General features: G+C 41.9%; 2 protein-coding genes across 5 annotated transcripts in view; both read right to left on the bottom strand.

The window, feature by feature from the left end:
* LOC113031627 (FXYD domain-containing ion transport regulator 6-like) overlaps window positions 1–4153 on the bottom strand; it is a 9689-nt gene extending 5536 nt beyond the window's left edge. Inside the window, exons 1-3 of one of the 4 annotated variants that reach the window (XM_026183875.1) lie at window positions 3796–4153; window positions 924–980; window positions 750–776 (exon numbers count right to left, since the gene is read on the bottom strand). In XM_026183875.1, the coding sequence (XP_026039660.1) occupies window positions 750–776; window positions 924–975 (79 nt within the window). In that variant the 5' untranslated portion in view covers window positions 976–980; window positions 3796–4153. The remainder of the gene's footprint in view (window positions 1–749; window positions 777–923; window positions 981–3795) is intronic. The other 3 variants (XM_026183874.1, XM_026183877.1, XM_026183876.1) reach the window with 3 other exon arrangements.
* A 537-nt stretch (window positions 4154–4690) lies between these two features.
* On the bottom strand, window positions 4691–24872 carry fcgbp (Fc gamma binding protein). The gene is made up of 24 exons (XM_026184765.1): window positions 24695–24872; window positions 18948–19001; window positions 18810–18857; window positions 16268–17509; window positions 15808–16154; window positions 15075–15642; window positions 14377–14975; window positions 13719–14286; window positions 13216–13481; window positions 12767–13108; window positions 12086–12659; window positions 11783–11982; window positions 11396–11537; window positions 10930–11258; window positions 10251–10830; window positions 9564–10162; window positions 8615–9182; window positions 7906–8504; window positions 7206–7773; window positions 6906–7105; window positions 6427–6807; window positions 6014–6300; window positions 5101–5150; window positions 4691–5003 (listed from the first exon to the last, which is right to left on the bottom strand). Exons 1-23 carry the CDS (start codon window positions 24870–24872, stop codon window positions 5141–5143), a joined length of 9249 nt encoding a protein of 3082 aa, XP_026040550.1. The 3' UTR covers window positions 4691–5003; window positions 5101–5140.
* Window positions 24873–25561: the final 689 nt, after the last annotated feature.

The raw sequence follows: 25561 nt of genomic DNA, 5'->3' as shown, positions 1-25561 counted from the left end.
TTATTTTTAACGGTTATCATTAACAATATTCGACCATAATAGCCGATGCTGAAAGCACTGACATGATAAGGCAAGCGGAGAGTTATTAAAGAGTAAAAGCTTTCTGTTCTAAAGTTTAAGCTTAGAGACTTTTCTGACACTTGCTGAAAGAATCACATGAACTGCTACAAATAAGATTGATGCGGTTGAAACCCTGAACTCAGTAATATGTTATCTGTTCTACTGCATCCTGGCTGCTGGAGAGGAAGGGTGAAAGTCACACAGTTAACGCTGACCTTGTTCTTGGGCAGTAAATCCTAATATTATTCTTTTTCCTCACCAAAGCAGAAACACATTCTATCATACCGATGCCGACAAGTCTTCCAAAATAAGGTCTAACCCAAGAGTCGGACATAAAAGTCAAAGAAGATCTGCTTAAGATCAAGCACAGCCGATGGCATGCGGGGTGCACGGATAAACAACTCTGAGACCAGAGCTTGCATTAACAATGGAAAACTTGGCAGCAGTCTGAATAACTGATTTATTCAAACTGCTGTATAAGGAAACATTTACACTAGTCTGACACGGCCTTTTCTCTGTGTACAACACCGGGGTGAAAGATTTAAGCTGATTTTTGTTTAAGTATGCAAATTATGTTAGACATTATAAACATCTGACCATGTTAAAGTGCCATACAATTATGCATGCAACATTAAACAGAAGCACATCGAACGTTCATGCTTCGTCAGTGACCACTCACGCAAACTTACCAAACACCTCCCTTCCAAATGCTGATCCTATTATACAGACACATCAGCTCATTTAGCATGGAAGGACTTAAAGCAAAAGCTAGGGAAAGGGGAAGCAACTGAAGAAGGACATGCTTGTTTTAAAGGGGGGAAAGCACGTAATTCTGCTGAAGGTCTCGTGAAAAGAATACCCACCAAGCGCAGGAGCCAGCCAGGAACTGAATGCCACCAGTGTCACAAGATCCATTGTACCTGTTTGGAAAAGTCAAACAAGATTGGGCTGTGTCAGGATGTGAAATCACAATAACAGGAAACAATAAATGTCTTAACCCGATTGTACACAGTTGTAAACCCCCCCCCAAAAAAAGACAACTGACAAACGCAATTCAACTGGATTAATAACACACAGTTTTACTTTTCGTGTCTTTATTCAAGACGCCAACTGATTCCTCACAGTGCAGGCTGAAAAAAAGTAACTCAAACAACTTTCTTTATTAGCAACAACCTCAATCAGATGCTAGCCTGGAGAAGGAGAGGTATGCACTGGAGAAAACAGGAAGAAATAACACATTTGTGTGAATGAAAGACAGACAAGTGGGACAAACAAATAATACCATTTTAAGCTACAGACAGTGGACAAGAGAGGTGAAGAAGAGAGTGCAGGCAAGTACTGATTTGGTGATATTATTAGACAAAGGATGTTAACGATGGAGCTGCCAGGCAGGAGAAAAAGACAAAGGAGGTCCAAAGAGAATCTTTATGGGTGTAGTGAAGGTCATGCATAGGGTTGGTTGATAAAAGTGGATCCTAAGGACAGGGTAATATGGAGGCAAGGTAATCCGCTGTGGCGACCCCAAAGTGAGTAGTGGAAAGATGAAAAAGAAGAGCCTCAATCAGATGTTACCGGTAGCTGCTTATGAGATCGGGCAACAATCAAGAGGAATCTCGCAACGTTTTAGGAAGATTTTTGAAGCATTTTCCAGCTAGGGGCACCTCTTTAATGAGTTTTCTAAAATTCTAAGAGTTGTCTTGATCAAGGCATAATTTACACATCTACACATTAGAAGAACAAATTCTACAGCCCTCATTTCAGATCTCATCTCCTTAACAAGAACGTCTGATTCCAAGACGATTTGGGAGAACTGATTACAGCAGATGCTTTTACCAGCCTGGACTTTTAGCGAATGTTTTTGTGTTCAATTAAGGCAAGTGAAAGATAACTTTTTGTGTTTCCAAAACATGCTCCAAGTTCACAGATGGTGTTTTTGTAGAACTATAGAAGCAGCCTGCTTACAACTTTGTGTGGTTATGAAGAAGCTTAATTTAATCTGAATGACATCTTTCTTCATGAATATCTGACATCCTCTAGTCTAAAATAAATCAGCTGCTCACACTGTTCTGCTAACGGAGAATCAGCCACTTTCGATGAAGTTCAGAACTGTTTTCACAATAGTCTATGGTTAAACTGAACTGAGTTTCACGTGGAAAATCATTGACACCATGCCTGGTAGGGAGACAATGCTCTTTCTCAGCTAGATGCCACATAACAGGCTCATGAATGTTTTCTGTATGGGAGTCTTAATACATAGTGCCTTAAATCTGGGTAAGCGAAGAGGGTCTATTTCAAGCGCAGCCCCTCAGAATATGGAGCTCAGCAGTGGATGGGGTACCAGGCAAGCCTGGTGTTGAGTTGCACTTGATATTTGGTCAGTGGATTTGGACTGGTTTTGCTGGGTCATCTACTTTACAAGTGGAGCAAAACCTTGGGGGAAGCATTACGGTCTATATATTACCTAGTACACTGGGATTCTCTTACACCCATATGTGTAAGGTTATGTTTTAGGTTATGATCTCACCAGATCCCACCCTTCATGATTGGAAATGGGCTGAAGGTCCATTCAAGACAGTATATGAGGCGAAATTTTGTTTGCTTCACAGCCCTAATTACCAAGAAAAAAATACCAAAACAGGACAACAAAAAATGTAATGCAGGTACGCAAAGCTTAGCTCTGCAGTCATAGAAAATCTAAGCCATGAAATAACATCTTTTGCAATGCAAAGATCAAAGCCTATGTTAGCAGAGCCAATGGCTCCCTCCCTGGCCCAAAGCACTGATGGGGATTCATGCATGACTAGAGTGGGGGTGTGAACACGAGCCTGGAGCCTGGAGTGGAGAGAAATGAACACTTCAACCCTGGGAGCAGGATTAACAACAAAGGCCTGCCAATCAGGTTTAATCAAACAAATACAGGGTGAGTTATTCGAACAAGTGCCAATCCAATAATCTTGTTTGTTAGCCTTCTGAGTGATGGAGAGGAATATAATGGGGAGACAGGAAAGAAGCCCGTAGAGCAACACGTAAAATGAATTATAATGGGTTATAATAAAGTGGGATTAACACAGACTGTTTGCAATTAGGAATAGGAGCTTGTGTTTTACATTTCACTTACATAAACCCGTTACGGGGTATATTTAGACTCCAAACAGACTGCATCACCATACTTCCAAGGAACAACACTTGAGGTTTTTTCCTTTCGTAGTTTATTCTGTGAGGTATAGTCTGAAAAACTATGATATTCTGACATCTGTGCGAGTTGTCAACAATTGAAGCCATTCAGATTGTTACAGATTAAGTGACATTTCACAAGTTGTTGGCCACAAACTCACGGCTCAGCGCAAAAACGAGCCTCCAGTGAACTTGGCACGTAGAAGTTAGAGCAAATTTATGAGCAGGGAAAAAAGGCTTTCATAGTGCACAGAAGCATTGCAGGTATATGCAAAGAACGCGTAGGCGTGAGAGAAGCATGAGCGATGGCTTATCTAATTAGACGGTCACATGGTGGACGCAGGCGTTTAGTTGGGGGTGGTGGTGGAAACAACGTTGGAGAAACCAAGTAGAAAGACGATATCTTTCTAAGAACATATCTACCAATCAAACGCTGCTGACACAGGGTCCTGTTTATATGCGTGCAGAATCTATTTAATATATTTGTACCTGCATTAATATGAAAGTCGTGTTCAAGGAAACGCATTCATTTCAGCAGAGCACAAGTCAAAGTGAACTTACCGTATATCCGCCTCCTTGAAACTAATGTGAGTTGAGACTTTTCGCTCAGTGAGCTAAACTTTACTTGGAGGGGAGGAAAAAAAGTTTCCCTACGTTAAACACGCACAAATAAATAAATAAATAAAATGCATGCAAAACCTTCTATTATGACTTGATTAAAAATGAAGCCGTCTGGGTTGCATTCTGTGTGGATCGTTCACCATTCCCGCCTGGACCAAGTCGGTTTCTCCTTGGTCTTGCCTCAGGAATGAAAGGGGGAGGGGGAGGCGGGGTGCCACTGAAGTTACTCCCAAAAATTACCCAGGACTGCCCCGCTCACAAGTAAACAACGCAGGCAGAGCTGGACTGCAGCGCTACTGTGAGAGGACATCATCATCATCATCATCATCATCGTCATTATTATTCCCACGCTCTTTGTTGCCAGCGCCTCTTGTCAACATGTATTCCATAATGAACTATTAATCACGCTCATTTCTCCCCACTGGCAAATAATAGCCACAAACTGCACGGAACACAGTGAACTCTTTGTTCTGTGCTGCAATTTCCAGGCTTCAAAGAGAGGCTCGGTGCAATTAAGCAAATAAACACTAGATGGCCAGGGCAGACTGTCACTGTTGCAGTTTTCTCTCAGCTACATGAAAACTTTGTTCGCGAGGTGTTTTTCCAAGTCAGAGTGCCAGCTTTCTGTCCCCTGACAGCAAAGCCTGGCCGGGGTGGAGGAAGGGCCCCCCTCCCTACTCTAAGGACCTTTAGTACATATAGGTTTCTTATAATGGCATTAGGTTAGCATTACTTCTATTACATGTGCAAAATGTCATGTTTTTCCAGTTTAAATTGATACAGGTTGCTAGAGGAAACACGCGAAGAATCACAAACAACCCACATACTGCAGAGAAAATATCTTTATTTAGCGGTCAGAACAATGTGTTTTTTAATAACAGACACATATTAAAAAGTATTGCAAGACAGGCAAGACAGGCAAGACATAACGGGAAAGGAGATGGAATAATTTTCTCCCCCACTAGATGGAGATATTGGTCAAGAATGAGCTCCACGCCTCTTTCGCCCCTTTCTTTCCCTCTTTTTTCTAAACCCTGGGTAAACAATAGAAGGCACAATCACCAGGAAGCAACTTAAACTATTCCATGAATCAAGACGAGGTGCTGAAGCAGGTTGAGTAAATCTGTGAACAAGCGAGATTCTTCATCCTGTTTAAGAGGGGAAGAAACATGGACGTGAGCCACTGTGCAGCTGTTTTATTCATGAGCAAGCATCAGTTAATATCTGAACTTTATATTTTATTACCTGTTAACCAGATGCTTTTGTCGGAACAGGACCAGCATCTCTACAGGCCACTGCAATGAAAACAAAAGGGAAAATGAACTTATAAGGAGACTGGAGCAAAGGAAAGTCGTGTCCACTCGGGCACAGCGGAAATTACGTGTGATGACTTTGTACATGAAATTTGTGTTTTAAAAGAACTGAGGATTAGCACTTGTTCTTATTAGAGTTATTTTCTTGTGTTCTCTATGGACTTGTTGAAAAAAAAAAAGCCAAATAAACGACAACTCTGAAAAACTCAAGTCAAGGGAGGAAAGAGACGGACAAAACTCTGCTCTCCAAAGAGGTGACTTAAGGCTAGGACACAAAACTAAACATGAGGGCTCAAATTAATATTGCACCCAGATGAGTCTTAAGTGTCCTTGGATGACAAGCAGTGATTGGATTGCAAGCTTGGTAGCTTTTGATGGCCATGCCTGTCAGCCTTACCTGCTTTTTAATCAGTAATTACCACAGGGGATTCTCTGGCATTTCTTAATTAAATTGGACCAAATGCAATTAAAAACCACACTCTCATTCCCTTAAAAGGGCTCTGTGGAGTCCTTGTTTAGTTCTTGCTGTTAAGAGAATAAGCGGTTGAATGGTCATAGCACCTTCCCATCTCTCGCTGATCTGTACTTGATTATTTCAGTGGTCAAATTAAGTTTGCAGTTTGCATAATACGGGGAAAGATAGCATTTAAGATTAAAAAAATAAACCCTCTAACATGGAGCCAAATAATTAAAAGTTAATATCTGGAGCTCTGGATCACTATGAGAGTAAGTAGTGAAGCGAAGGCTGATCCTGTCATAGCACTAAGTGTAGTACTATATCTTCCCCTTTAACCCCCATATATTTATACACAGGAAATGCTGCAATGTGTCTTTAAAATACTCACCATCTGGAAAAGTCCCCAGCGCTCCAGGAGCCGACAACTACAGACACATCAGTTGTGATTTTTCCATCTGCTGTCGTCATGTCATCTTTGGAGTTGTTATTGTAGTTACCACAGGCGCCGCACATTTTACCAGACAGGCTACTGTGAATAATGACGGTGACCTCCTGAGAAATAGAGTAAGTGACCCGCACAGTGGACGCCCTTTCGATGATCAAAGCCCTCTCTGAGATTTGGACAGAGAGTGTGCTTGTCACTTTGCTGGGAAGAGACACTTTCCTGCCATTTACCTGAATGACACAGATAATGGAACATAACTGTTATTATTATGGTATAAAATGTCTATTATTATCTAATATAGTATAAAACTGAGCTCAAACCAATCACATTCAATTTTTGCATAAAAATGTTCTCACCCAGGTCACGTGTTCGCTGTTCACTGCCACGATGGTATCGCTGAAGAACACATACACACTGGCAACAGTGGGAGCTGCCCCCTTGTTGCAGACCCTAACGTCCACGACCACACGGAACCACAGCTCAGCGCTCTCGTCACACAGAGACGCCACTTGGAAAGCGCCCTGTGCTCCTATCGCGCCTGACATACCATCAAAGGAGCTTAGCTGGCCATCACGGCTGACGACGCATTGGCCCTGCTTCAGGTGGCAACCCCTGACTCCGTCTCTGATATCGCAAACTTCCCCACTGGCACAGGACAGCTTTTCACACTTTACCATACCAGAGGCCTGGCACACACACTTTGACTTGCAGTCGTTGTCCACCAATTCTTGGCCCACCTGGGAAGAAGATGTTAAAAACTCATCATACAGAACTTGTCATAGCTCTATTCAGGTGTTAATTCAGTGACCAGAATATAGGGCTAGTCAGTTTTTACCATCAGATATCTGCCGTTGTACATACACCCACAGTCTTCCAGGACAACACACTGGACACCATTGAAAACGAAGCCATCATCACACTGGCATCCTTCAAAACAGCCCGGAAAACAACCAAACGGGGTAACAAAACTGGCACATGTCCCACTACAGGTGTCGGCACACAGCTCATAGTGACTGTGTGGAGGGCATGATGCAGCTAGAAGAGAAAACAAGGGCAAAAAATTTGTGCCTGAAATACAGAGCACAGATGAATACATGAGCTAATCTTCAGCTAGAGACTGCTGTGTGTTACTTACGGCAGAAAGAGTTGCTCCTCCACTGCTGGATTTGAACTCCTGCACTCTGGCAGGCCAAAGCGTAAGCCTGCACACTGTTACACAGAGTGTCTTTGTTGCCCCCCACAGCACAAACATCAAACACACAATCCGACAGATATACTGCTGGGTCAATGACACTGTGGCAGGCTTTGAAAGGCCCATTAGGCGCACTGATGATGCCGCAGGAGTCGGATTTTCCATACAGGACAGCTTTGGCCTGCTCACATTCTGGGCACTGTCCTCCACAGCCTCCACATATATACCCAGGTAGGTCCACCGTCCATGCCATCCCAAATTCATCAACGTTTTTGGCTTGTTTGCCACCAGGAAGAATGAAATCATCACCACCGTTCTTGTTGTAGTTTCCACAAAGACCACACATCTTTCCCTGGTATGTAGAGGGAACAATCACCTCAACATAATACACAGTGTCATAGAGGACTGTCAGTCCAAAGGCTGTTCGAACAATTATGTTGCGACCTTCCTGGGTTATTTTGAGACGCCCATTCTCCAGGGATAGCGGAAGGTTTAGTAGTTCATCATCCACCTTAAAGATCGAGACAAAAAAAAAAGAAAAAAAAGAAGAAGATCGAGACAAAAAATCATTTTTGGGGAAAAAAATGAGAAAAAATACAAGACATATTTACATAAGTATGTTTGATCAAGATAACAAACTCACAAAGACTTTCCAAGGCATTTTCTGCTGGATGTAAATGGCATAACCATAGACTGACACTGCCACTGACTTCGTCACAGCCACCTTTCCATTTCCAAACTTCTCATTCCCCTGAGTGACGGTGAACGGCGTCAGCTGACCTTTGTCATCATCACAAACCTTGGCCAGTACATAGACACAGGTACCCTGGAAATCAAACCTACGTCCATCAAAGGAAATGTAATGAGGATCACCGGAAGCCACACATTTGCCTTCCCCCTCTGGATAGCAGCCTTTCACTCCATTTACAAGCTTACAGATTTCTCCTGGACGGCACTTGGCCTTTTGACAAGACACAGCTCCATTGTCCCCACAAGTGCATTCCTCTGCGCACTTGTCTTCAGAATAGAAGACGTCTCCTTTTTGGTAGTACTGACCATCATAAGAGCACCCGCAGTCCTTCACAGGCACGCAGGTATCCCCGCTCAGGAGGTAGCCTTCGTCACACTCACAGCCTTCTGAACAATACCTGTGGCAGCTGGTAACGGGGGTTAAGCTTGCGCAGGTGGCTGGACAACCCGTGGCACACAGGCTGTAATGGCTGTTAGCAGGACAAGCCATAGCTGTGGGATGGAATGAGAAGATGGGAAAGCAAAGAAGGTAAAAGGTAAAAGATATTTTGAAACAAGAGACTTAATAAAACAGGCAAAAAAAAATAATTATTCAAACTCACGACAGAAGCTTTCTGCTCTCCAGGAGTAGATGGTGACTCCAATGCTCTGACATGCAGAGGCATACACTTCCACAGCATCGCACACTGATCCATGGTGCCCTTGATATTGGCAAACGTCAAAAACACAGTCCTCCATGTAAGGAGCTGGGTCCACACGGCTATGGCAATCTTTAAAGGGCCCTGCCTTGTCTGCAATAATGCCACAGTACTTGTTGGCTTCATACACTTTCTTCTGGGAGTCTGAACAGGCTTGGCACCACGGCCCTTGGCAGACTGATGAGCAGCCTGGTACAATGGCCACCTGCCAGCTGTCCCCCAGCTGTCTTTCATTAGACGTGGTGTTGCCGTTGGGCATTGTCAGGTCATCCTGAGCTTTGTCATTGTAGTTACCACACAGGCCGCAGACTGCACCCTGGTAGGTGCTGGGCAGAGTAACGGTCACTGTGCTCTGCCAGTCAAAGGTCACCGTGATACCAGCAGCTGTCTCCACTACAGCTTTCCAGCCGCTGAGGGACACCATCAGCTCGTTATTGTAATTCAGTGGCAACAAAACAAGCTGCCCGTCGAGCTGAAAAGCAGAAAACGAGGGAAGGAGAAGGGAATATTTTTAGGAGCTTATAAATTTAATAATTTTGTGGCCCTTGCTAATCCACTCTAATGTGCAGTTAAATCTTGATTTAATTAAGTCTGCCAGGATCAAAATTTTAATATGCAATTAAAGACATATGCAGAAGAGCATGAGGGATGTCAGAATTAGTACAATGACAAAAGGCATTATCATCCAACGATTTGAGGCTCAGAGTATCTCTTCTGTTTTTTATTTTCAATAAAGCGACTACATGCTGTGCCCTATTTCCTTTTCTCCTCTAATAGCTGCACAAAATGCATTAGGCATTCAATATTTTATTACATCGCCTATATGCTTCACATTATCCACATCATCACTTACCAAGACTTTGTAAGGGTATTCTCTGCTTATGGTGAGAGTGATGCCATATATGGAAAATTTGACGGTGCTTGTGTAGGACACGGCCTTGCTTCCCCGGTGGTCATTCTGCACAGTCACCTTGAACGGCACCAGCCCAGGCTGCTGAGAGCAAAGCCCTGCCAGCTGATATACACACGTGCCTTGGAAATTATACCTGCGGCCATCAAAAGTGCGGTAGTGCGGGTCACCTGAGGCCGAGCAAGTGGCGTAACTAATGGGTCGGCAGGCGCGCTCTCCATCCACTACAGTACACTGCTCTTTGGCAGAGCAGGAAGCCTCACGGCATGCCACAATGCCCAGGGTCATATCACACTCGCACAGGCGATGGCAAGCTTCATCATCCCAGAACTGCTGTCCTGGTTTGTAGTAGCGACCCTGATATGAGCAACCACATGTTTTTGCAGGTACACAGACGCCGGCGCTGAGGACGTAACCCTCGTCACACACACAGGTCTCCACACAGGTCCCGCTGCAGACCTGCTTTTCTCCAGTTAATGGGCAGGATGGCTGACACGGGCTGGCGCAGTCTTCGTAGTGGCTGTTGCGCGGACAGTTCATCGCTGGTTATGAATTAAATAGAGACAATCAGAAAATAAGAACTACATATTTGATTTGAATCATTAGACGAAGAGTTTTTCAAATACTTACGACAGCCAAATTTTGTTCTCCAGTTCTTGATTATTATTCCTTCGTCACGACACTTATCACTGTAGGAGGCCAGAGCCTGGCACAGCATCTTTTTGTCCCCCTTGTTGTAACACATGTCATACACACAGTTGTTCATGAAGGCCTGGGGGTCCACCTTTTCATGACACTTCTGGAACAGGCCGCTGGTCTTGTCCGCAAGAGCCCCACAGAACGCCTCGGTTTTATAGAGCTTAACATCGTCGTTGTCACAGGTAGGGCAGTTTTTCTCACATGTGTCCCAGCAAGGATGTTCCTTGTCCTGTTCAGGTGCTAGCCAGCTCTTGCCCCACTCAATGACTGAGGAAACTGGTTTGCCTGCTGGATTTAGCATTTCATCAAGAACATTAGCGTTGAAGTTGCCGCACAAACCACAGACCAAGCCAAAGTAGCTGCTGGGAAGCTTAATGACAAGGTACCAGTTCCAGTCATAGGAGACAACCAGACCAAAATCTGTCTCCACCTGTGCAGTGTTCCCTCTTTGTAACACTGAGACTTTACCGTCACCCAAAAGTACAGGAAGATTCAGCAGCTCCCCGTCCACCTTTAAACAAAATGCACCAGAACAATGGATACACACATATATATATGTACTGTACACAAGCAAATGTCAAAAGTAAGCAGGCAAGAAACTGAAACTCACCATGACTTGACCAACTTGGTTCTTCTGGATGGTGATCTGGTAATCGTACACAAACACATCTACATTTCTGACGTAGGAAACTGCTGTGTTGCCTCTGTTGTCATTCCTCTCAGTGATCAAAAATGGAACTAGACCATCCAGTTCGCCGCACGTCTTAGAGATGACGTACTTGCAGGTCCCCTGGAAGTCATAGTTGTACCCATCAAATGTGTGGTAGTGAGGGTCGCCCCAGGCCCAGCAGGTGCCTGTGTATTTGGGGATGCACGTAGCCTCGCCCTTCTCAACTCGGCATGTCTCCTGCGCCCGACACTTGAGATCTTTGCAGGGATCTGCAATGGATAAATAAAGAATAATTTTCAAATAGCTCTTTAATTGAACCCTAATTATTCAAGTTACTGTATTTTTTTCATTTACCAGTAAAGATTTATCAAATGGGTAAATACAAAATACAGTGTTTGTGTCTTGCCTGTGTTGTAACATGCCCTGATTCCGTTCTTGACCATGCATTTGGTGTCTTGAGGACAGGAGTGCTTTTCACAGATGAGGCCTTTTCCTGGATTACATGTGCACTTTCTGTTACAGTCTTCCTCATACACAACATCACCAGGCTGGTGACACAGAACAAGGTTCATTAGACATGGAAAAAAAATACTCATTAGAAACTAGTGAGAAAACATTATTTCATGCCTAATCAGCAATTTAAACACTAAAATTTTAAGAGCAAATCAAAAACCATAAATCAAACATCGAAATGTCCACCACTCTAGAGAAAAAGCATTATTTCTATATCAGTATTTGTTAAAGCCACTTTGACACACAGAAAAACTATATTATTGTAATTCCTCAGTCATACCTTATAAGTTTTTCCATTCTCATAGCATCCACACTCAATCTCTTTAACACAAGTCTGTCCATTGAATAAGAAGCCAGCATCACAGTCACAGCCTTCTGTGCAGTTGGAGGGGCACTGAACAATCTCTGTGAGGCCAGCACAGGAGGCGGAGCAGGCTTCAGCACACACTTCGTAGTGACTGTTGATCGGGCATTTCATGGCTGAAATAAAGTATCACAAGAAAAGAGAAATTATTTTAGAGATGAAGCCAAAATAGTATTAAAAGGGTATAATAAAGATGAATTTGTGAACTTCATGACTTACGACAGAAGGAAGGCGTTCTCCAGTTTTTGACATCGGCTCCTACAGCGTGACAGTTAAAGGCGTAGGCTGCTACGCTGTCACAAAGCACCTTTCCATCACCATTGGAAGCACACAAATCAAACACACAGTCAGCAAAATATGGCTGAGGGTCCAAGATGCTATGGCAAACTGCAAAAGGCCCGTTGGGATTGGTCATTATACCACAGTAGGCGGACTTTGAAAACACTGCCTTGAGAGCTGGGTCACATTCAGGACAAGAATTCCCTTCGCAGCCATTTTCACACACAACATTGGGAATGGTGACCTTCCATGACTTTCCAAACTCATTCACGTTATTGGTAAGCCTACGATTGGGCATCTCGAAGTCATCGTTTCTGTCCCCGTTGTAGTTGCCGCACAGGCCACAGACCTTACCACGATAATTACCAGGTACTGTGACTGTCACTTGATAGACCAGATCATAAGTGACAAGGAGCCCAAAATTGGTTGCAATAACATAACGATTGCCTTCTTGATAAACTAGAATGGCTCCATCATTTAGATTCATAGGAAGGTAGCTCAACACGCCATTTACCTAAAAGCAAGACATCTGTGTTAGTGCAAGAAATAACTCCACATCAACATTTGTATCTACATAAAAGAAGTAATTACAAATTTCTTTAAAGTAGGCCAACTACTCACCAGGACTCCAAACATATTGTTCCTCATGATGAGAGTGAAGCCGTAGACCTCCACGGCAACCAGCTTGGTTACAGACACCACCTTTCTGTTCTTAACCCTGTCCCACTGCTCATTTTCTACCTGAACGGAAAAGTCCACCAAGTGGGTACCTTCCAGTCCACAACTCTTGGACAGTGTATAAGTGCAGGTCCCCTGGAAATCAAATTTTTTACCATCAAAAGTGAGGTAATGGGGGTCACCAGCAGCTTGGCATACACCCTTGCCAACAGGGTGGCATTTTTGGACACCATCTTCTATTTTACACTTCTCATTAGGGCCACATGTGAACTTCTTGCACTCAACCTAGGAAACAAACAAACAAACAAACAAACAAAAAAATCCAACCAGGTCAGTAAAAAGCTTCATCTAAATGATTAATCTTTACTTTTCCCTCCTCTAGTTTCCTTCACCTCTCCTCCTTTTTTGCAATTGCACTCCTCCTCACATTGCCCATTGGGATAAAACACTTCTCCAGTTCGGTAGTAGCGGTTATTGTGAACGCAGCCGCACTCCGATAAGGGAACACATGCATCTCCGCTAAGGATGTAACCATCATCACAGGAACAGCCCTCCGCACACTGAGCTTGACAGCCTTTAGGAGGAGTCAGACTTTGGCAAGTCACAGGACAGGCGATTGCACAAATTTCATAGTGGGTGTTGGTGGGACATTGCATCGCTGTATACAAGGGACATAAAAGAGCCAATTCAATTTAGAGCACAGAAGCAGGCAGCCATTAGAAAAGGTACATAAAACCTGAGGGAAAAGAAGAAAAATTCACTGAAGTGTGTAACATAAAAAACAAGACAAACACTGTTTATTCTACCTTTTCCTTTTTTCCAATTCATGAAAAATATACTTATTAATTAATTATTTTTCAATGGAAATTATCTATAAAATGAAAGCATTTCTCACCACAGAAGTGAACCGTTCTCCAGTTGTACACATTGGCCCCTGCAGCCTGACAGGCAGATGTGTATGCTGTAATAGCCTTACACAGCACGTCCTTCCTGCCCTTATATAAGCATACATCATAAACACAGTCTTCAAAAAAGCTAGCTGGATCAACCTTGGCGTGGCAGTCGCGGAATGGCCCTTTTGCATCTTTTACCACACCACAGAAATCATCTTTTTCATACTGAACTTTCTGATTAATGTCGCAGTCAGGACAGACCCCTTTACAGCCTTCAACACAACCCGGGATCTCAGCCACTCGCCAGCTGGTACCGAAATCTACTGGCGAAACGGGTGTTTTACCATTTTTCGGGATCAGGTCATCCTCAGGTTTGCCGTTGTAGTTGCCACAGAGGCCACAAACGGCACCCATGTAGTTGCTTGGCAGTGTTACAAACACGGCACTGTCCCAGTTAAAGGAAACTTTCAGGCCAAAATCAGTTGTGACGACTGCATACCAGCCACTCTTGTAGACAGATATCTTTCCCTCCTCCAGGGTGATAGGCAGATTGACCAGCTCGTTATTCACCTGAAGCCAAATGAAACATTCAGTTTGGTGAAAATAGGACCACAATTCACAGAATTAACATTGTCATATTAAACACTAGGTACTTCTTACCATAAGCTGGCCTTTGTGTGTCTTAGTAATGATAATGCTGAAGGAGTACACCTTGATCTCTACTAACCCGGTGTAGGCGACCACATTGCTGCCCCGGTGATCATTCTGCACTAGGATTTCAAATGGCACTAACTCTGGGTCCTTGGAACAGAGTGCAACAAGCTGGTAGACACATGTGCCCTGGAAGTTAAATTTCTTCTTGTCAAAGGTCATATAATGGGGATCACCAGTGGCCTGGCAGGTGCTGAAAGACAATGCTTGGCACTTTCTTATGCCATCAACCACTTTGCACTCCTCCCCGGTCCTGCAGCCCTTTTCCTCGCACTGAACCTGTCTGCTTCCAGCTACACATTTACACCATTGCTTGCAGCCTTGGTCAGCCCAGAATGCCTCTCCGGGAGGAATATATCGACCCTCATAGGTACAGCCACACTGAGCAGCAGGAACACACTTATCTCCGCTTAAAACAAAGCCTGCTTTACAGGTACAGGTCTCCACACAAGGGCGTTTGCATTTGGAGGAAGCATTTGGGTCCGAACATGTGTCAGGACAGGCGCTGCCACAGAGCTCATATTGGCTGTTTGCTGGACATTTGGCAGCTTTAGTGAGAAAAAAAGAATAATGTAATTAGTAATTCTAACAGTTAATGAAAAATAAATGTCGCTTAATTAAATTGTTAACTTAGTTAAATTACTCACGACATTGTGCCTTCTTCCTCCACTCTTGAACCTGGACCCCAGCAATCTGACAAGCTTCAGCATAAGCCTCCACTGCACTGCAGAGGAAATGTCGCAGACCACCTCCCATGCATAAATCATATTTACAGTCCTCTATGTATGGTAGTGGGTCAATGATTTTATGACATTTGCTAAATAGGTCAAGTGCAATGATGCCACAAAACAAGTCACTCTCCCATGTTTTCATCAGGCTGCTTTCACAGTTATCCAACCCATCTGTACAGCCATCTTTGCACTGAGCTTCCCCAAGCCCTGGCACCTTCCAGCTCCTACCAAAGGCCAGAGCTCCACCTGCCTGTGCGCCAGAGGGTGTGGTGAAGTCGTCACTGGGATTTCCATTGAAGTTACCGCACAGTCCACAAGTCTTACCAGCATAACTGCTGCACAAAGTGACCACAAGCCGTTGTTCCCAATCATAACGGACTGTCAGACCAAAATCGGTCTCAATGAGCACAGAGCTTCCGCTCTTATGCATTCTCAGTTTGTCATTATTCAAGGTTACTGGCAAACTCCACAGAATATTGTCAATCTGCCCAAATGAAAGATGAAAAGAATTATTTACTACACTGCATTTTGATGAATATTATTTTGAAATAATAAATAATAATAAATAATAATAATAAATAATTAAAGACAAGTCAGGATGTTTGAAAAATTAAACAGCTTTTTAGCAGTAATAAATTGGAAGGCTTACCCTCACACGCCCAGTCTCGGACCGAACTACTGTGATGGTAACATCAAACACCTTCACTGTGACCATGGCAACATATGATACCTTGAGATTTCCTCTGTGCTCATTCTGGGCGAGGATCTCAAATGCAGGGAGACTATCACCCTTGTCACAGTTTTTAGAAATGACATATGTGCAGGTACCCATGAAGTTAAAGTGTCGTCCATCAAAAGTACGGTAGTGAGGATCTCCCACTGCCCAGCATGTTCCAGGATTTTTTTTTACTGGAACACAGGAGGGACGGCCATCCTTCATCTCACACATCTCGTTGACCCTGCAGGTGATGCTGCTGCAGGACAGAGATGCACTTCCTGTTAAAAAAAACAAAACAATAATTACTCACATCAGTCTGCTTAATAAATGTGAAATATTACTGGTGAAGGAGTGGGGGGAATGCTAAACATCAATACTGTGTGCTGCTTACCTGGCTGCACGCACTGTCCTAGGGACCCATAACCGTTCATCTGACTGAATCCTATACTGTAGAGAGCAAAAGGCGAACCTGAGCTGGACAGGGTGTGTTTGTTGTTGGTAGGGCTTTGGTTGTAGGATATTTCTGCCCAAGAGAACTCTGATCCTTCAATCTTTTTCCACTGCACATCACGAGGCAGCTCTGTATTATCCCAACGGAGTGTTGCTGCTGCACTGGTTTGTGCTACAACTAAAGCTTTGTTTTCAAACCCAGCTAGAGCCTCAAATGAGTAGGAAAAGCAGAAACGGTCTGTGGATATTACATTCGTCAAGAAAGGGTCGTAGTACAGTAACCAGCTATGTTCCACACCATTGAAGAGCAATAGGACCTGGATGCCATGATCAGCCTGAATGGACAGCGCGTCAGGATTGTGGTACTGGATCTCTATTGTCTGCCCTGTGCTCAAACTCAAATCATCTTTACGTTGGCCATTTTGGACAGTGACACTTGTGTTCTGGGAGGCCTGAAGGTAGACACTATCAAAATTCTTCTGGAAACTCAGGGGAGGCATGACGAAGCTTGTTCCCCAGCTGCTTACTGGCAGTAGATGCTCATAAACATGGTTGCATTTTGCGAATCTCCAGGTACAAGTGTGACCACTGAAAACGGCAACAGGGTGTTTGGAGGAAACTCTGGTGCCTGAAAGTTCATATGAACTCTGAAGCTGGACACTCTCATATGGCTTGAGGTTTAATACCATTTTGCTGTTTTGATCGTAGACACGGTTCTCAAACTTGATTGCCCCTTGTGGGAAGATCTCAACTTCTTGGGCCTCTTTTCCATTTGTCACAGAGAACTCTTTAAATGTTGCATAGGGGGTTCCAGGAGGTGTAAAGATGAAATATTCTGTACCCCATTCACTGACTGGATAGATCACAGATGTATCTGCTGTGTACAGCTTGTAGTTGAAGGAGGTTACAGTCACATCTGCGGAGGCTTCAATACGCACTGTATTGGAAGACTTCGTGCTACCATACATTTCAACGCCATCGGGGAGACTGATGGTAACCACCTCTCCAGCATTTAAAGTTTTTTCTTGCTTGAAGCTTAAGGGAGGTACTTGCACTGTCACTTTAGTATTTGCCTGAATAGCAGTGATGTGGAGTTGATATTGGGGAGTGTCATAGTGCTGAAGATAATTCTGTAGGAAGGAAAGGGCAAACTCCCTCCCTGCCCATCCAGCGCTAGATGGACCTGGGAGAAGGTGAGAGAGCAGGAAAACAGCAAAAAAACACAGAGTAAGAGCTTTTCACATTCTCAGAAACGAAAAAGGCAGGCATCATCTTGTGCATGATGAAAATATGTCATAAAAGCGTCAGGAAATTAATGAGACAGTTTTTGCCAAAGCAGTCAAAGGATTCTCAGGCTGGCAATACAAAAACACGGCTTGAGAGTTCTTGGATAGCATACACATTACAAAGAAACAATATGACACCAAAGAGAGAGCGGCTGAAAAATGCCTCCATTTCAAAGTTACAAAGGCTGGGATGAATGCTACTCTATAATGAATGGATAGCTTCTTTCCTTGATAACAATTGTCAGAGATTTAGACGAAGGAATAGTCACTTGACTGCTTCTCTGGAGCACTCAATAAGTCACTTGCGCAGACAATATAATTGCATAATGGAAATATTATCAATATCTGCGCTTTTGCTGTGAAAAGACCACATTCTGGGCTCAGTCAGGGCCTGAGGGATTTAGATTACACTCCTGTTTCATCCATTCAGTTTTAATAGTGCCAACTCAATAGCAGCTAAAGGTAAATGCTATTCCCAACAAAAGCAAATTTCAATTTAGATGGCTATCCTTTATGTGCCGCACTCTCAAATTCTTTACCTGTTTAACATTCTGCCTCATTCACACAAACACCTAGTGTGGTGACACAACAATGCTTTCAAATCATGAGACTGGAATCTTGGATAAATTGCTTCAAATTGAGCAAAAAAAAAAAAAAAACCCCAAAAAACCCAAAAACAAATTGAGCAGTTTCATTCTGCAAGGTTTGTGTGGTTTGTATCCTGAGATTCTTAGTTTTCATCCATTTTTACGAGGTAATTAATTTAAGGTGACTGGAATTAACACACAAAAAGAATATATAAGAATATATATATAGTTTTCTATGAACAATTGAGTGAATTGATTCTTTGCAAGAACTGAACTGATTTCCTGCTTTTATAGTAATATTTGAGCTGGCACAATGGACTTCTTTGAGAAGTAGAAAATTAATCAAGCATTCAACCACTAAAAATAATTTTTCTGTTCAGGAAAACAACTAAACTATAATTAGTAACTGTAATTTGGCATCATAGTAAAAAAACAACAACATTTTTTCAGCTGTTTTATAAGCATTTGAAAATTCATGGACAACAACAACAACAACTATATTTTAGAATTAAAAATATAATTGAAATCTACGTGGACACACATCTCGAATTGAGTTGAAGAAAAGAACAAATGTATCCAAGCAAAATGAAGAATGACCAAATATACTTACAGCTGAGTAAAGCTGCCAAAGCGCAAAGTATCAACAGGGCTCCCATGGCTGAAGGAAAGAAATTCTTGTTTTAATTGCTGAAAGTTTTCTGAGTTATATTATTTAACCAGCCTGAATCGTAAAGAGCCCAATGCTTACCTGCTTCGAGCAATGCTTGGGATGATAGGTCTTTCACCTCGATCTTTTTATAGCCTAATGGGCAAAAGCAACAACCAATAAAAAAACACGAAATGTCCACAACTCTATCAAAACAATACCCTTCCTCTAAAACAAATTTAGGCAGAACTTGGTTGACTTGCTGTTTGTTAATATGGGTGTGACGTCTAATACAAACTATAGGCCCATGTATGGAATGAATCATTTATATTTTACTGTGTGAGCACACTTTGGTATCTGTCAAGAATTCTTAGATGTTTTTAATGGTCTCTGATAAACTTTTATTAAAAAAGAAAGAAAGAAAGAAAAAAAAGTATGGTTTTTTTTAAGTAACTCTTGTTCTCATTTTCTCTTACATAAATAATAAAACATAAAGCTTGACCCCATTTTACAAGTTTTCATCAAATTAAATCTAGTGACACTCAATATCTAAACACTGAGAGATATAGGCTAATTTTATTATCAGCTGATATCCAGTTGTATATTCTGGTGTAACCAAACAATATAATCTGTTTTAGATTAGGAAAGGCACGAACCTGATAAGGCCAAAATCACTGCTTACCTTCAAAGTTACTCAGATCTCTTGATAATAGAACAACTTTGAACAATACAAAAGTCTATTTTTTATTTTATTTTAATGTTGATTTCTGATGTTACAGTTGCTTTCTTATTTTTTACTCAGTTTATGTCTATAACAATGATCATAATAATCATCACAATGGCCAGAACATAAAGTGCAGTAACTGGCAATGATTCTTTCACATTGCTGTGGAGGAACCTTGTCCCACTGCTATCTGCTAAACTGTTGAAATCCAGCCATATGGGAGCATTTTCAAGCATTAACTGACAAAGCATTGTGATAGGATTTCAGTCCGGACTTTGACTGGGCCACTCCAAAACCTACATTTTATGTTTTTCAGAAGTGGACTGGCTTTTGTTTCAGATCAATGTCCTGCTGCATAGCCCAAGGGTGCTTCAAGGCACTAAATAAAGACTGGACACTACTTCAGGATTTTCTCATAGACTACAGAGTTCATAGTTCCATCAATTACGACAAAGCACCCAGATCCTGAAGAAGCAAAGTAGCCCCAGAACATCCATATTACTAACACATTTTTTATGAATTGCTGTGTTAGTTTTACATCAGATATAACAGGACTTAAACCTTCTGAAAAGTTCAGTGTTTGTCTCATCAATCCACAGAATATTGTTCTAAAAGTCTTGTGGATCATCAAGATCACCGGAGTCTCAAAGCCTTGTAAATGGCCTTGCAACCCTTGATACATGTCAGTGACTTTGTTTTGTTTTTTCAGTTCATAGGATAATGTGTCCCTTTTTGAGCTCTTTTAACCTACTTCACTTTGTCAAACAGGCTCTATTTAAATGATTTATTGATTTCACATATCTGGCAGTAATAGGTGTGGCTAGTGAAAATTTTACAATTACTTTTTCGCACAGGGGCATATAGGTTTGGATAGCTTTTTTTTTTTTTTTACATTATTAAATAAAGTCAACATTTAAAAACTGCATTTTCAACTAACATCAAAATTTGTTTTTATAAAATGTGACAAACCAAACAAAAAACAGATCATGGGCAAATACTTTTTTATTGCGGCACTGTATTTTTTATTAAGATAAGCAGCTAAGAACACTTTTTCTTCATTTCTCAAATGAGACGTTCTGACCATGTCCAAACTGCTTCTGTCCACGACACCGTATACTTTAAGGAAGTTTCTCATGAATGATGTGTTCTTTGTAAAGCTTGCAGATTGGGTGGATGATCCCATGGAACTGAGTCAACAATTATTAAACTAACATTACTGTAATATGGATATAGCTGGGCGAAATGGGAGGTTTCTGTTGGTTTTGTGTGTCACTCAAAGAATAACAGTGGGCAGTGAAGGGTGCAACAATTATATGTGATAGAGCAAAAGTAAATATAACTCAGAGCTCAAAAGTGTACAGTAGAGTTTGTTAAAAAAAATCTAATACTCAAATATTTAATTGGTGATCAGGAGGTCTTGGGCAGGGTCAGAGAAAGCCTTGTTTCGTTATTATAGACATATTGTTGGACTGGGTATAGGTGCGCCCTCACTGTTTTTTCTTCTTTTTCAATAGACCTGTTTTAACACTACTGACAGGTCCTCTTTTTTGATAAATGTCTCGGGGTTCAACTGGTAACAGTAATTCCAATATTGTGTCAATATTAGATTATGGCAGACTACAAAGACATTCAGTGCATATGGCATCCAGTTTTGCTGCTATAAAAATGTTATTATGCTATTATATTAAGTAGGTAATATGATATGATTGTCGTGGAAAACAAAACATACCAGGTTGGAAAGTCATGAAGGAACCAGACCTGACAGAACTGAGGATTGAGGTACTTAGGATTTCTGGAGACACTACAGTCTTGGGACCTCTGATTAATCCTTCTTGACACCAAACTATTTGAGCAATGGGTTGCAAAAGTTGTTTTTTTGTTTGTTTGCTTGGTTTTTTTTAAAGCTTACATGTTTTTTATACCTTTTTATGTGTTTGAAATTTGGCCAGTTTTGACCTCATAAGTGGTCTATACTGAATATAAAACTACAGAGCTAATTAACATGTTGTCCACTTGTCCACAAAAAATATACACAGACATGATATGTCTGGTTCAGTTTTACAATTTCCTGAACCCCTGATTTTACCTCTATTTAACACATTGATGGATCTAAAATCCATCAAACTAGAGACAAATTTGACCAACAACAGCATCAGCGGGCAAAATTTAGTAGTACCTGTGCAAGAGTATAAAATATAATTTTTAAAAATGTTTTTGATTGAAAAGTCATCAAATTTCAGGCTGGAAGAATGACATTTAGGGTGTCTGTGAAGGTTCTCAATGGTCCAGGTCATCTGCGGTTATGTAGCTTGGAAAGAAAAGCGTCTGGATTTCTTTAAGTTGCTTGAAGACGTTTCACCTCTCATCCGAGAAGCTTCTTCGGTTCTAAGTTCAAATGGTGGAGAGTCCCAGATTTAAGCCCTGTAGGAGTGTCCCCTAAGAAGGACATAGACCCCTATTGATCCTCTACCCAATCACACGAGCCAAGGTGTGAAAACGTATGAAGGTCACATTCAGCCAGGGTTTCAGGTGAACTCATTGTGAAACCTGGCCCCAGCCTATCATGCAATTTCCTGAGGTCAGATGGCCCAGGATGTGAGTGGGTGTTAAGGCATCTGGGAAGGGTTCTCAAAACTGGATTATAGATGGCAGACAGTTGGTGTCTTAAGCCACCGCCTCGGTTCAAAGATGGTCGTTCACAGTAGACACAGATGGCTTCTTTCACTTCTCTTTCAAACCATCTGTCCTCTCTGTCCAAAATATGAACATTGCCATCCACGAAAGAGTGACCTTTGTCCTTTAGATGCAGATAGACCGCCGAGTCTTGTTCCGCCAAGGCGACTCTTCTATGTTGTGCCATGCGTTTACAAAGTGGGTCTTTAGTCTTTCTTCAATGTACAGGTCTAAGCAATCCTCATTACACTGAACAGCATATACTACGTTGTTAAGTTTGTGTTTAGGAATTCTGTCTTTGGGATGAACCAGTATTTGTCTGAGTGTGTGAGTGTGTGGCTGGGTGTGAAGTACACTGGGATGTCGTGCTTGGAGAAGAATCTCCTGAGTTTTTCTGATAAACCGGCTACATAGGGGTTGACAATGTTGTTGCGTTTGTCTTTCTGATCCTCCCTAGTTGGTGTCTGATCTCCACCATTTGACCTTAGAACTGAAAAAGCTTCTTGGATGAGAGGTTATTTAGGGTATGTTTACTAATGTCAAATGTCAAAACATGTTTCACCATTGAAAGGTTAAATATGTTTAGCAGCTAGGATAACAGAAAGTATTGCTGTTGTTTTGACTTGTTTTGCTATGACTATTTGCATATTACCATACCAGCACTGACTATAACAACTACTACCCAGAGTTGGGCAGGGTTCATACAACAACCATGCAGTCACGAAACTTTACTGGTGTGCAGCCATGATCGGAATAAGAAGCTTGTTTGAAGATTGGTGTGGTCTGAGTCAATTGATTGCAGAATGTCAACATGTGGATGGACGTTGAAGCCGGCATGTGTTCCCAACACAGAATAAAAGTTAGTTCGCTGATATCAAAATCCCCCCAAATAAGGCTCTGTATAGGTATGGAGCAATACGTGTACAGTGCCTTAATTTCAGGTGGCTGTGGCTCAGGTGGTAGTGTGGGTTGTCTACCGATTGGAAGGTTGGTGGATCAATCCCCATTCCATCCTATAGTCTATCTGTTAAAGTATCCATGGGAAAGATATTGAACCCTGAGTCTCCCTCGATGCATCCAGGTGTGTGTGTGTGTGAGTGATTAGATCAGTGAGAATTATAGTAGAAAGTCCTTTGAGGGTTCAAACTGAGTTGAATGATTTCATATAAATACCAGTCAATTTTGGTCATGGACTAATTGACGATCCATGCAAGACAATTTAAAACGATGGCAAATCTTTTAGAGAGATTCACTCCACATGGAGCTCCTGTGAGGGGCATCAGATTTCAGTTAAATGAGACAACATTCACAGTAATATGTTTTAACTTTAAAATGATGGTTTACAATTAAAAAAAGCATCTTTGTTTAGTGAAAAACCTTAGCACACATTTAGAAATAATCTCATTCTATGCTAACAAGCCTGTAAATACATACAGCAACATATGTTTTCTGTACCATTGCTTTAAAAAAGTCCCTGTTTCTGCTGATCCAGCCAAAAACACCATGTACCTGAGTTTTTAGAATCAGAAATGTGACATAACGAGTTGCAAAAGTCTTTATAAAAGGCACCACGGTTTCATCTGTATTCCTGTGGCATGGCCGGCCGTACATGCGTCCAGTGCGGAGGTAATTTGACGCGCCACAGCACAAACGGCCCTGATGCACATAATAGTGTAAATATCACGCTCCACACCACTGTTACAACGATGTTGCAATTCAGAACTACTCACCAACAGGATATCACATACTGTGCTGTCATGCTGTGACACGTTGGATTCATCTTATCCTCCCCCACAAATGTCATTTCAGTTCTGTCCAGGATATACTACCTCGCTGCGGGAACTCTCAAATCCTTCAGCAAGATGACCATTTCTCAGCTGAAAGTCATCACATCTGTTTCCACACAAGAGGCCTGAGACTGAGATGGTTAACTTGAGGTTAACTTAGTGGGTGGATGACAAGTCAATTTTGACCTCAAATAGTGTGAAAAGTCTGCAGCTAAACAAATAGTGTGAAAAGTCTGCAGCTAAACAAATAGTGTAATTTATATCCTCCATTGTCAAATGGCAGACTGTGTTCCTCTCTGTTTATTGGAAAGCAGAGAGATCAGTTCATGCTTGCATTCTTAATTCATAAACACTGTTTTACTTATTGTATTTTCCTGAGTCACCGCCAATAGAAACCTAAAGTGAAATATTACTGTGTTTATTGTGAAAATGTCATTGTGATCCTTTTTAAAAGGACAGAAAGAAGAACGAACTGACAGTACAGAGGTACAAACTCTACCATAAAATAGAAAAACATCAGCAACAATGGTGAAATCAAAGACATGTAACACTTGGCACACCCATTCCTTGAATCACTATCTGTGGGGCCTGTAGACCACGCCTCTGCTACAGTTACACTATAGGCAGTTTTCTGAGAGTAGAAGTGGCCACAAAGGTCCTTTTGCCCCTAGTGTATTTCAGAAACGCGTACACATTGGCCATCACTGTGGGCGTAGCCACGTTTAACACAGGCAGCCCTTCTTGCTTCTCCAGCTGCAGTTTGCCAGAGAGGAAAGGCTCAGTGGACACAACAGGACGGTGGACCTCACTGAGCTCATAGCGGCTATTCTTAGAGCATGACATACCTAGGAGGGAGACAAGTCTTACATCAGCAGCCTTGCTGAGCTGATTTACACAGCGTATATCTCATTAAACTAATTTTAAAATCTGATTTACATAATATTGCTTTTACTTTATACATACGCTCCATCTAAAGGGCCCTTATCTCTGACCATTCTCTTTAGCACAGCTTTTCCAACTCAGTACAAGGCAGAGTCAAGGCGCACAGTGTTAGATGTGAAATGGATAAGTCTTGTGAAAATTGATCATTTTCTATTTAAATTTAAAGGGTTATAAAATACTGTTTAATTTGGTTTAAATAATGAGGGTTTCTGTTAATTATACCAACTGGGGCAGTAGATATCCCAGGATGACATAAAATACATATTAAATGATGAATATAGGTATGAGATGGCAAGATGTATCCCTAGTGCTGTTCCATTTGTCACTCCCTCTGTTACTATTAACATCATAATGATTATGGGCAATTGCTATTGTCCCTCATAAAGTCTGCATGACTGCTACATGCATAAAATGTTCATAAATGCCTGCACATCAATAAAAGGGCCCTCTAAAGCTCTCGGGGTAAATATATCTTTAACTGAGAAAAAGAATGATTAACCATTTACTCAGCATAGAAAGCGTCACATCCTTACCAACAGTTGCTCTTCAGACAGAATTATAAAGATCTAAGCAGCTAAGCAGCGCCTGTG

This window comes from Astatotilapia calliptera, chromosome 11 (assembly GCF_900246225.1).
Source record: "Astatotilapia calliptera chromosome 11, fAstCal1.2, whole genome shotgun sequence".
Lineage (NCBI taxonomy): Eukaryota > Metazoa > Chordata > Actinopteri > Cichliformes > Cichlidae > Astatotilapia > Astatotilapia calliptera.
Note: the sequence above shows the minus strand (reverse complement) of the source record. Positions and strands in the feature narration are given on the sequence as shown.

Excerpts from the sequence above, each read along its gene's own strand:
- fcgbp (XM_026184765.1), bottom strand. The coding sequence starts at position 24,872 with ATGTCATGCTCTAAGAATAGCCGCTATGAGCTCAGTGAGGTCCACCGT. Across the intron at positions 14,976-15,074 it reads GAGGAAGAAGGCACAATGTC|CTGCCAAATGTCCAGCAAAC; the intron begins GTGAGTAATTTA and ends TTCTCACTAAAG. Across the intron at positions 8,505-8,614 it reads GAGAGCAGAAAGCTTCTGTC|CTATGGCTTGTCCTGCTAAC; the intron begins GTGAGTTTGAAT and ends TCCATCCCACAG.